The 11,774-nt window shown below is 43.0% G+C and overlaps 6 protein-coding genes across 6 annotated transcripts; 3 read left to right on the forward strand and 3 right to left on the reverse strand.

Annotated features, from left to right (window-relative positions):
* Positions 1 to 1,400: 1,400 nt before the first annotated feature.
* Positions 1,401 to 1,712, reverse strand: LOC147067592 (histone H4). The gene has a single exon (XM_085953513.1). It carries the CDS (start codon positions 1,710 to 1,712, stop codon positions 1,401 to 1,403), a length of 312 nt encoding a protein of 103 aa, XP_085809639.1.
* Positions 1,713 to 2,224: 512 nt separating this feature from the next.
* Positions 2,225 to 2,635, forward strand: LOC147067593 (histone H3). The gene has a single exon (XM_085953514.1). The coding sequence runs from the start codon at positions 2,225 to 2,227 to the stop codon at positions 2,633 to 2,635; it is 411 nt and encodes a 136-aa protein (XP_085809640.1).
* An 863-nt stretch (positions 2,636 to 3,498) lies between these two features.
* Positions 3,499 to 3,938, reverse strand: LOC147067594 (histone H2A). Its single transcript, XM_085953519.1, has one exon. It carries the CDS (start codon positions 3,871 to 3,873, stop codon positions 3,499 to 3,501), a length of 375 nt encoding a protein of 124 aa, XP_085809645.1. The 5' UTR covers positions 3,874 to 3,938.
* Positions 3,939 to 4,183: 245 nt separating this feature from the next.
* On the forward strand, positions 4,184 to 4,558 carry LOC147067595 (histone H2B-like). The gene has a single exon (XM_085953515.1). It carries the CDS (start codon positions 4,184 to 4,186, stop codon positions 4,556 to 4,558), a length of 375 nt encoding a protein of 124 aa, XP_085809641.1.
* Positions 4,559 to 10,077: 5,519 nt separating this feature from the next.
* On the reverse strand, positions 10,078 to 10,389 carry LOC147067596 (histone H4). Its single transcript, XM_085953517.1, has one exon. The coding sequence runs from the start codon at positions 10,387 to 10,389 to the stop codon at positions 10,078 to 10,080; it is 312 nt and encodes a 103-aa protein (XP_085809643.1).
* Positions 10,390 to 10,901: 512 nt separating this feature from the next.
* On the forward strand, positions 10,902 to 11,312 carry LOC147067597 (histone H3). Its single transcript, XM_085953518.1, has one exon. The coding sequence runs from the start codon at positions 10,902 to 10,904 to the stop codon at positions 11,310 to 11,312; it is 411 nt and encodes a 136-aa protein (XP_085809644.1).
* Positions 11,313 to 11,774: the final 462 nt, after the last annotated feature.

Below are 11,774 nucleotides of genomic sequence, written 5' to 3' on the forward strand. Positions count from 1 at the left end.
CTAACCTAATAACCTAACCTAACCTAACCAAATCAAACCTAACTTAATCAAATCAAACCTAACCTAATCAAATCAAACCTAACCTAATAACCTAACCTAACCTAACCTAACCAAATCAAACCTAACCTAATCAAATCAAACCTAACTTAATCAAATCAAACCTAAGCTAATCAAATCAAACCTAACCTGACCAAATCAAACCTAACCTAATCAAATCAAACCTAACTCAATCAAATCAAACCTAACCTAATCAAATCAAACCTAACCTAATAACCTAACCTAACCAAATCAAACCTAATGACGATACCCCAGTCCTGGAATAGTCTCAAAGGTACTTCATCTTCAACCGGTCCTGCCCTCGGACCGATTAAGAACCTTCGTTTGGCTAGCTCGGTCCTATTCGGGGAGAGGGTGATCAACTAATGTTCTTGATTGACACTTTTGGAATACACTTAATCAATATTATTTAACTTTATATTATTTAGAATCACCACCTTAGTAATAGGTTGGTGTCTAGGCTATTAATTATCCGATTGACTTTCAAATCGAATTTATTTTCGTAAATATTTACATAAACGTCAAAGACAGCTGACTATCTGTCACTTTCCTTAGTATCAGATGTTTTTCGTAAAATGTTTCGTTGATTATTTTCAAAATAAAATTAATTGACAAATTTGTTTGCAAAGTTAATTGACAGATCTAAAGAACAATTCTTATTTGTAAATTAGGAAAGCAACCGAGTCCTTAGACTTACATTATCAGAATTTCCATTTTCGAAATTCCTTCATTTAACTTTTACAAAAGTAGGTACTTAAATTGGTACCCTTTTTATTACGATTCGAAATATTAATTGTAATATTATTAATACTTTGAAAACCCTAAGTCGGTTTTTTAAAATGGATATCGAAATTTTCAAAATTTATCAAAATTACAGTGTTCGATGGTTATTTATTGACATTATTAATCAATTAAAATATTATTAGTATAATTGTCTTAATCGTGTGTTTAGATTATATTTAATAGTGGCGACGAATACATTACCAAATCTAACCTAACTTAATCAAATCAAATCTAACCTGTCAAAATCAAACCTAACCTAAGCAAATCAAACATATTTTCAGTTCAGAAACGTATAAAATAAATTGTATTTCACCTCCACCCTTCTATGCACACACCACTGCATGCATTATTACTGCGATACTATACGAATGCAAACGGATCGAACGAAATAGACATGGTGGCCCTGAAAAGGGCCGTTTGTATGCGAGTAGATAGATATATTCACATAATAATAGTTAAGCGGGCATAGCATTAAAACCAACCCACTCATCCATCATTATATTGTAGTAGTCAGTCTGTATTGTATCAAGACGAGATGGTATCGTATCGTATTGGCCAGCTTAGCCGCCGAAACCGTACAGGGTGCGACCCTGTCTCTTCAGGGCGTACACGACGTCCATGGCGGTGACGGTCTTCCTCTTCGCGTGCTCCGTGTAGGTGACGGCGTCCCTGATGACGTTCTCGAGGAACACCTTCAGGACTCCTCGGGTCTCTTCGTAAATCAAGCCAGATATGCGCTTGACTCCGCCGCGACGTGCCAGACGACGGATCGCAGGCTTCGTGATGCCCTGGATGTTATCGCGAAGAACCTTCCTGTGACGCTTGGCGCCACCTTTTCCCAATCCCTTTCCTCCTTTACCGCGACCGGTCATCTTGTATGCGTGTCAAAAAGTGGATGATGTCAAAAATCGAAACGATGCGATGCGATGCGCTCACTGCGGCCGCCAGACGAATTATGAATCTTTTAATTTTCTGACGTCTCTTTTTATAGACGCGCGTATGCGACGTCTCGCTCCCTCTTCCTTGCGAATTCAAGGCGCGGGCGAGTGCGTCTCGCTCTGGCGCGCCGCGGCGCAACCACGCCCAGTGCTGCGCATTTCGCGCAAAGCGAGTGCGCAATAAAGATAACGGCTATTAATAATAATTGCGGAATAGAATAAAAAAGGATATTTAAAAAAAAAATGAACTTTCAGGCAATATTTCGACCTCAAAACGATACGCCGACGAAAGTGATCACCCCCCACTGTTCCGCCGAAGGCGACCGCGTCGACCAATCGCAGCGAGCGGATCTCTCTATATAAGTCACCGAGTAGGCTCGCGCGCGCACTCCTCGTTGAACGCTCGTTTCAGAACCTACTACTTTGAAGAAGAAGAAGAAAAAGACATGGCTCGTACCAAGCAGACTGCCCGAAAATCCACCGGCGGAAAAGCTCCCCGCAAACAGCTCGCCACGAAGGCCGCGAGGAAAAGCGCGCCGGCCACAGGAGGCGTGAAGAAGCCCCATCGTTACAGGCCCGGTACGGTCGCTCTCCGTGAGATCCGTCGCTATCAGAAGAGCACTGAGCTCCTCATCCGCAAGCTGCCCTTCCAGCGACTGGTGCGCGAGATCGCTCAAGATTTCAAGACCGATCTGCGCTTCCAGAGCTCCGCCGTCATGGCGCTGCAGGAGGCCAGCGAGGCGTACCTCGTCGGTCTATTCGAGGACACGAACCTTTGCGCCATCCACGCCAAACGCGTCACCATCATGCCCAAGGATATCCAGCTGGCGAGACGAATCCGCGGCGAACGCGCTTAAAAATTAAAAAAAATAATAATATTTATCATACCCATCTATCTATCTATCACAAAAGGCCCTTTTCAGGGCCGCAAATTTTTTGACATTCGAATGTTTACGCATCCGTGAGCGATCGATCGGTCGTTATGTGCCTGTAATAATAGTAGTATATTATTATACTACCTACTTGGCTATCTATTTTCCAAGTAAGTATAATATAATATCATTCTGCGTGTTTCCACTATTTTTGGATAAATAGTTTTGTAAGTAATTTTGCGTCTGTTGTAATTGTTCAATTGAACAGTCGATATTAAATAAAATATACTTAGGTGCCATGCCACCTAATAATATAATATAATATAATAACGCAACGCGTGCGAGGTGAGATTCATCAAATAATATCTACCCTCATAATATTAATTAAACAGCCTCTTATCATATCTTACATAGATGCTCCTCACCTATATAAATAGGTACATATATCACAATCATTATCCTACAAAACTATTTAAACTACTGAAACCGCCAATCTTAACAAACAAGAGATCGACGCATCTCTATCTCCTCATGAATTACTACGAAATTATATACCTACTTTTTATTTTAGATGTATTTTCAAATATTGAATTTGCAGAACATTTATTGTAACATGGACAGTACTCTCTGTATTGCGCTAATACCTATAATAATAACAATTTCAATAATGTCCTACTGTCGATGAATAATTAATTATTTCAATCAATTTTATAAGCAACACAATAACGAGCTCGACACGGATACGCTACCACTCGAATTTGAATAAAAATGGCGGCCCTGAAAAGGGCCTTTTGTACGACGATAGATGGATTAATATGCATGTAATCTTTATATTTTTTTTTTTTTTTTTACGCCTTCTTCTCAGTCTTCTTGGGCAAGAGCACCGCCTGGATGTTGGGCAGCACTCCTCCCTGGGCGATGGTGACGCCGGAGAGCAGCTTGTTCAGCTCCTCGTCGTTGCGGATGGCGAGCTGCAAATGACGAGGGATAATCCTGGTCTTCTTGTTGTCGCGGGCCGCGTTTCCCGCCAACTCGAGTACTTCGGCGGCGAGGTATTCCATGACGGCGGCCAGGTACACCGGCGCACCGGCACCCACCCTCTCGGCGTAGTTTCCCTTGCGCAGGAGCCTGTGTATGCGACCGACGGGGAACTGGAGTCCAGCGCGATTCGAACGAGACTTTGCCTTTCCCTTGACTTTACCGCCTTTTCCGCGACCAGACATGGCGAGACGGGGTAGTGTTGAAAATTAACTGTGCGAAAGAAGCGTCGACCTGAATCGACGGACGGTCCTTTGTGAAGTTTGTTAGAATTTTTTTTCCACGCGGTATTGCCGTGCTGCGGTGCGCCCGCAGCGGGAGATGTGCGGCGCATCACGCGACTCGCAAAGCCGCGCGCCGTTCGCTCTACACAGTGATGGGAAGCGGTAAAAAAATGTTTTCGGCGCATTCTCACTCGAGCCACCGCCGCCGATTGACACCGCACACACCTACCTAATCTATCTATCGTTATCGTAATACCCGTCGCCGATCATCATGCCGCCCAAGACTAGCGGAAAGGCCGCCAAGAAATCCGGCAAAGCCCAGAAGAACATCTCCAAGGGAGACAAGAAGAAGACAAAGAGGAGGAGGAAGGAGAGTTACGCAATCTACATCTACAAGGTGCTCAAGCAGGTGCACCCCGACACCGGAATCTCCAGTAAGGCGATGAGCATCATGAACAGCTTCGTCAACGACATCTTCGAGAGGATCGCCGCCGAAGCGTCGCGCCTCGCCCACTACAACAAGCGCTCCACCATCACCAGCAGGGAGATCCAGACCGCCGTCAGGCTCCTTCTGCCCGGAGAGCTCGCCAAGCACGCCGTCAGCGAAGGAACAAAGGCAGTCACCAAATACACCAGCTCCAAGTGAAGTCGATGAAAATGAAGAAAGAAGAAAGAAGAAAGAAAAACAAAAACCCATCAGCAAAGGCCCTTTTAAGGGCCGCCAATATTTTCAAATCGAATTGATCGAATCGCATGTTTCGCTATCAATATTTATGCCAGGCAGGAAAAATAAATAAATAAATCGACTGACCGCCCACCTATTGTAATAATAATACGAATATTTGTTACAATAATTATCTTGTATCTACGCTTATAATTATTATTATATCACTATCCAACACACCGTATTATTATAAACTAGACTAGATAACTAACTGAGCCCGCCACGAAGGATGATATGATAGGAAAATAATAAGAATCGATGTATCTGTGAATAATTTTATTATTATTCAGTAATATACAACAATAAGTCATCATTATACTATTAATAATATTATCCATACATCTTAGGTGCATGGAATGCATGCGTGCGTGCGTGCGTGCGTGCATCTGAAAAAGAAAACATCACATTAGATTTAGGTACCTACATAACATGATATTACACATCTGTTTGTTATTTCATCGATCCTTCGATATGCGATCTGCGATACATAAATAATGCGAATCGGATAATTTTGCATTGTACGATAGATTATATGTTACATACGTACATGACACACGGATTCGGGAATAGGGAATAGGGAATAGTTTATTCCGAATCCCCGATCGATATCTTAGAGTGATCCTTCCAATGTCTTTATATTTGATTTCATATAGGTACTTGATAGTAACAAATAATGACATTTTTGTTGTCGGTTGTTGTTGATGATTATGGGTTGCTATGGTTTTCTACTCTCATATTTCTGTCGTATGTATGCTTCGCATCGGTCATATTAAACGCACCCATAATATTATATCATATTATCATATTTAATTAACTAACTAACTATTTATTTATTTACGATATTTCGCTTCACACTATCCATCCATCCATCTATCTATCTATCTATCGCGGGAGGGAGGGAGGCGCAGTGAGCGAGCGAGCGACCGATCGCGCCGTACCTATCGCAATCTATCGTTAGGTAACTAATTATTCGAATTGAACATTCTATTCTCGTGTCGTGCTTCCTTCTTCACCGTCGTGCACCGTGATACCGTGCACCATCGTCCGTCTGCTCGCCTGCTGCAGAACTTCGTGAACACCGCCGACTGCATCGAGCACCGCGGGGCCGCCGCCGTCGTCTTCGCCCGATACAGTAATGTTTGTATGCCGCGATCGTCTTGTGCTAACTCCGGCCGACTCGGGGGCGGATCGCGACGCCCGCGGGGGCGCCAGGGGCCCGCGGCCGATTGCAAACGCGAGAAGGTATATCGACGCGCCGGACGAAGGCTCGATCGTCGGAATCTGATAATTTTTAACGAATCTACGGCCATTTTCCCGACACGTTATGTGCGCGCGCGGACACAATTCCAATTTGAAACGCATCCCGCGAGCCCGAGAACAGACTCGCGACCATTCGCCCGCTTTGAAACGACAGACAGATCGGTGGGCGGCGCAACCGCCCACCCCTGAACCCCCTCGCTAGGGCGGCGGCTGCGAAAAATTGAAAAATATCGAGAGATCGAAGCAAAAATGCCGGTGCAATTCGTGACTAAAATCGCCGATCTAGACGAACGTCATCTCTGAGAGCGGCGTTCGCACATCGGTACTGCGGCACCCGTCTCGCTCTCGCCGTATACAATCCGCGAGCCGTTCGAGTCGTTTCACTCTAGCGCATCGTACAGATAGATAGCAAGCAGAATATACGCCGCGATATAATATAATATAATTTAATATTATATTTCATTCTACTATTCAATCAATCGAATAACGCAAAGATGGCAGATACAGCAGCACCCGTCACCGCTTCGCCGGTGCCCTCTACCCCCGCGAAGAAATCGGCAGCAGGCAAAGCCGCGAAGAAGCCCAAGGTCAAGCCGACGCATCCCAAGACCTCTGAGATGGTCAACAGCGCCATCAAAGAGCTGAAAGAGCGCGCCGGATCCTCCCTGCAGGCGATCAAAAAATACATCTCGGCCAACTACAAGGTGGACGCCGACAAGCTGGCGCCATTCATCAAGAAATACCTGAAGGGTGCCGTCGAATCCGGCGCCCTAGTGCAGACCAAAGGCAAGGGGGCCTCCGGTTCGTTCAAACTGGAAGCCGGCAAGGCCAAATCTGCGGGCGGCTCCGCCTCTGGCAAGAAGCCCGCCGCGAAGAAATCGCGCCCTGCCTCATCCAAGGAGAAGAAGGGCGCCGCGGCCGGCGGAGGCAAGTCTTCGGCCGCAGCCGCAAAGAAGAAGCCCGCGACCGCCATGAGAAAGTCGTCGGCTCCTCTCGAAACCGCGGCCAGATCGGCCGCAGCCGCCAAGAAAGCCGCCTCCCCCAAGAAGGCCGCCCCCGCCGCCAAGAAGGCCGCCAAGCCCAAGACCCCCACCAAGGCGAAGAAGTCAGCCAAGCCGCCCACCAAGAAGCCGAAGGCGCCTAAGCCCAAGAAGGCCGCTGCGAAGAAGCCCGCCGCGAAGAAAGCCGCTGCGAAGAAGTAAGAAGCCGCGATCGAATCTAATCTAATCATCACGATGACGATGATGCGACGACGGCAGCCCGGGAAGGGGGGTATCTCGGGTGGATGACGACGACGACAATAGACGAGATGAATGAGGATAGAGATGGAGATGAATAATACGCGCTCGCTCGCATTTTATTGAAACAAAAGCCCTTTTCAGGGCTACCAACACAATTCAGGTGTCGACTGATATCGAACACGTAGATACGTCGTTATTTCTTTATTCAATTCGTATAGGTACTCCATACGTAAATTGCATAATATTATTACATTGTCTTATGTCAAGACGAATACTCACTCACCTAGCTAAAATTTAAAATTAACACTAAATTCATTTTTTTTTTTTTTTTTTTGATTTGGTTAGGTTTGATTTGACTGAGTTAGGTTTGATTTGATTAAGTTAGGTTTGATGTGAACAGGTTAGGTTTGATTTGATCAGGTTAGGTTTGATTTGATTAGGTTAGGTTTAATTTGATTAAGTTAGGTTTGATTTGATTAGGTTAGGTTTGATTTGATTAGGTTAGGTTTGTTTTGGTTAGGTTAGGTTTGATTTGATTTGATTAGGTTAGGTTTGATTTGACTGAGTTAGGTTTGATTTGATTAAGTTAGGTTTGATGTGAACAGGTTAGGTTTGATTTGATCAGGTTAGGTTTGATTTGATTAGGTTAGGTTTAATTTGATTAAGTTAGGTTTGATTTGATTAGGTTAGGTTTGATGTGAACAGGTTAGGTTTGATTTGATCAGGTTAGGTTTGATTTGATTAGGTTAGGTTTAATTTGATTAAGTTAGGTTTGATTTGATTAAGTTAGGTTTGATGTGAACAGGTTAGGTTTGATTTGATCAGGTTAGGTTTGATTTGATTAGGTTAGGTTTAATTTGATTAAGTTAGGTTTGATTTGATTAAGTTAGGTTTGATGTGAACAGGTTAGGTTTGATTTGATCAGGTTAGGTTTGATTTGATTAGGTTAGGTTTAATTTGATTAAGTTAGGTTTGATTTGATTAAGTTAGGTTTGATGTGAACAGGTTAGGTTTGATTTGATCAGGTTAGGTTTGATTTGATTAGGTTAGGTTTGATTTGATCAGGTTAGGTTTGATTTGATTAGGTTACGTTTGTTTTGGTTAGGTTAGGTTTGATTTGATTAGGTTAGGTTAGGTTAGGTTAGGTTTGATTTGATTAAGTTAGGTTTGATTTGATTAGGTTAGGTTTGATTTGGTTAGGTTAGGTTTACCTAACCTAACCAAATCAAACCTAACCTAACCTAATAACCTAACCTAACCTAACCAAATCAAACCTAACCTAACCTAATAACCTAACCTAACCAAATCAAACCTAACCTAATCAAATCAAACCTAACTTAATCAAATCAAACCTAACTCAATCAAATCAAACCTAACCTAATCAAATCAAACCTAACCCAATCAAATCAAACCTAACCTGATCAAATCAAACCTAACCTAATAACCTAACCTAACCTAACCTAACCAAATCAAACCTAACCTAATCAAATCAAATCAAACCTAACTCAATCAAATCAAACCTAACCTAATCAAATCAAACCTAACCTAATAACCTAACCTAACCTAACCAAATCAAACCTAACTTAATCAAATCAAACCTAACCTAATCAAATCAAACCTAACCTAATAACCTAACCTAACCTAACCTAACCAAATCAAACCTAACCTAATCAAATCAAACCTAACTTAATCAAATCAAACCTAAGCTAATCAAATCAAACCTAACCTGACCAAATCAAACCTAACCTAATCAAATCAAACCTAACTCAATCAAATCAAACCTAACCTAATCAAATCAAACCTAACCTAATAACCTAACCTAACCAAATCAAACCTAATGACGATACCCCAGTCCTGGAATAGTCTCAAAGGTACTTCATCTTCAACCGGTCCTGCCCTCGGACCGATTAAGAACCTTCGTTTGGCTAGCTCGGTCCTATTCGGGGAGAGGGTGATCAACTAATGTTCTTGATTGACACTTTTGGAATACACTTAATCAATATTATTTAACTTTATATTATTTAGAATCACCACCTTAGTAATAGGTTGGTGTCTAGGCTATTAATTATCCGATTGACTTTCAAATCGAATTTATTTTCGTAAATATTTACATAAACGTCAAAGACAGCTGACTATCTGTCACTTTCCTTAGTATCAGATGTTTTTCGTAAAATGTTTCGTTGATTATTTTCAAAATAAAATTAATTGACAAATTTGTTTGCAAAGTTAATTGACAGATCTAAAGAACAATTCTTATTTGTAAATTAGGAAAGCAACCGAGTCCTTAGACTTACATTATCAGAATTTCCATTTTCGAAATTCCTTCATTTAACTTTTACAAAAGTAGGTACTTAAATTGGTACCCTTTTTATTACGATTCGAAATATTAATTGTAATATTATTAATACTTTGAAAACCCTAAGTCGGTTTTTTAAAATGGATATCGAAATTTTCAAAATTTATCAAAATTACAGTGTTCGATGGTTATTTATTGACATTATTAATCAATTAAAATATTATTAGTATAATTGTCTTAATCGTGTGTTTAGATTATATTTAATAGTGGCGACGAATACATTACCAAATCTAACCTAACTTAATCAAATCAAATCTAACCTGTCAAAATCAAACCTAACCTAAGCAAATCAAACATATTTTCAGTTCAGAAACGTATAAAATAAATTGTATTTCACCTCCACCCTTCTATGCACACACCACTGCATGCATTATTACTGCGATACTATACGAATGCAAACGGATCGAACGAAATAGACATGGTGGCCCTGAAAAGGGCCGTTTGTATGCGAGTAGATAGATATATTCACATAATAATAGTTAAGCGGGCATAGCATTAAAACCAACCCACTCATCCATCATTATATTGTAGTAGTCAGTCTGTATTGTATCAAGACGAGATGGTATCGTATCGTATTGGCCAGCTTAGCCGCCGAAACCGTACAGGGTGCGACCCTGTCTCTTCAGGGCGTACACGACGTCCATGGCGGTGACGGTCTTCCTCTTCGCGTGCTCCGTGTAGGTGACGGCGTCCCTGATGACGTTCTCGAGGAACACCTTCAGGACTCCTCGGGTCTCTTCGTAAATCAAGCCAGATATGCGCTTGACTCCGCCGCGACGTGCCAGACGACGGATCGCAGGCTTCGTGATGCCCTGGATGTTATCGCGAAGAACCTTCCTGTGACGCTTGGCGCCACCTTTTCCCAATCCCTTTCCTCCTTTACCGCGACCGGTCATCTTGTATGCGTGTCAAAAAGTGGATGATGTCAAAAATCGAAACGATGCGATGCGATGCGCTCACTGCGGCCGCCAGACGAATTATGAATCTTTTAATTTTCTGACGTCTCTTTTTATAGACGCGCGTATGCGACGTCTCGCTCCCTCTTCCTTGCGAATTCAAGGCGCGGGCGAGTGCGTCTCGCTCTGGCGCGCCGCGGCGCAACCACGCCCAGTGCTGCGCATTTCGCGCAAAGCGAGTGCGCAATAAAGATAACGGCTATTAATAATAATTGCGGAATAGAATAAAAAAGGATATTTAAAAAAAAAATGAACTTTCAGGCAATATTTCGACCTCAAAACGATACGCCGACGAAAGTGATCACCCCCCACTGTTCCGCCGAAGGCGACCGCGTCGACCAATCGCAGCGAGCGGATCTCTCTATATAAGTCACCGAGTAGGCTCGCGCGCGCACTCCTCGTTGAACGCTCGTTTCAGAACCTACTACTTTGAAGAAGAAGAAGAAAAAGACATGGCTCGTACCAAGCAGACTGCCCGAAAATCCACCGGCGGAAAAGCTCCCCGCAAACAGCTCGCCACGAAGGCCGCGAGGAAAAGCGCGCCGGCCACAGGAGGCGTGAAGAAGCCCCATCGTTACAGGCCCGGTACGGTCGCTCTCCGTGAGATCCGTCGCTATCAGAAGAGCACTGAGCTCCTCATCCGCAAGCTGCCCTTCCAGCGACTGGTGCGCGAGATCGCTCAAGATTTCAAGACCGATCTGCGCTTCCAGAGCTCCGCCGTCATGGCGCTGCAGGAGGCCAGCGAGGCGTACCTCGTCGGTCTATTCGAGGACACGAACCTTTGCGCCATCCACGCCAAACGCGTCACCATCATGCCCAAGGATATCCAGCTGGCGAGACGAATCCGCGGCGAACGCGCTTAAAAATTAAAAAAAATAATAATATTTATCATACCCATCTATCTATCTATCACAAAAGGCCCTTTTCAGGGCCGCAAATTTTTTGACATTCGAATGTTTACGCATCCGTGAGCGATCGATCGGTCGTTATGTGCCTGTAATAATAGTAGTATATTATTATACTACCTACTTGGCTATCTATTTTCCAAGTAAGTATAATATAATATCATTCTGCGTGTTTCCACTATTTTTGGATAAATAGTTTTGTAAGTAATTTTGCGTCTGTTGTAATTGTTCAATTGAACAGTCGATATTAAATAAAATATACTTAGGTGCCATGCCACCTAATAATATAATATAATATAATAACGCAACGCGTGCGAGGTGAGATTCATCAAATAATATCTACCCTCATAATATTAATTAAACAGCCTCTTATCATATCTTACATAGATGCTCCTCACCTATATAAATAGGTACATATAT

The sequence above is a fragment of the Rhyacophila brunnea genome, unplaced genomic scaffold (assembly GCF_057557595.1).
Source record: "Rhyacophila brunnea isolate RB1 unplaced genomic scaffold, BYU_Rbru_1.0 scaffold_372, whole genome shotgun sequence".
NCBI lineage: Eukaryota > Metazoa > Arthropoda > Insecta > Trichoptera > Rhyacophilidae > Rhyacophila > Rhyacophila brunnea.

Bases quoted from the DNA above. Each gene is read 5' to 3' on its own strand.
- LOC147067592 (XM_085953513.1), bottom strand. From the start codon at position 1,712: ATGACCGGTCGCGGTAAAGGAGGAAAGGGATTGGGAAAAGGTGGCGCC.
- LOC147067593 (XM_085953514.1), top strand. From the start codon at position 2,225: ATGGCTCGTACCAAGCAGACTGCCCGAAAATCCACCGGCGGAAAAGCT.
- LOC147067594 (XM_085953519.1), bottom strand. From the start codon at position 3,873: ATGTCTGGTCGCGGAAAAGGCGGTAAAGTCAAGGGAAAGGCAAAGTCT.
- LOC147067595 (XM_085953515.1), top strand. From the start codon at position 4,184: ATGCCGCCCAAGACTAGCGGAAAGGCCGCCAAGAAATCCGGCAAAGCC.
- LOC147067596 (XM_085953517.1), bottom strand. From the start codon at position 10,389: ATGACCGGTCGCGGTAAAGGAGGAAAGGGATTGGGAAAAGGTGGCGCC.
- LOC147067597 (XM_085953518.1), top strand. From the start codon at position 10,902: ATGGCTCGTACCAAGCAGACTGCCCGAAAATCCACCGGCGGAAAAGCT.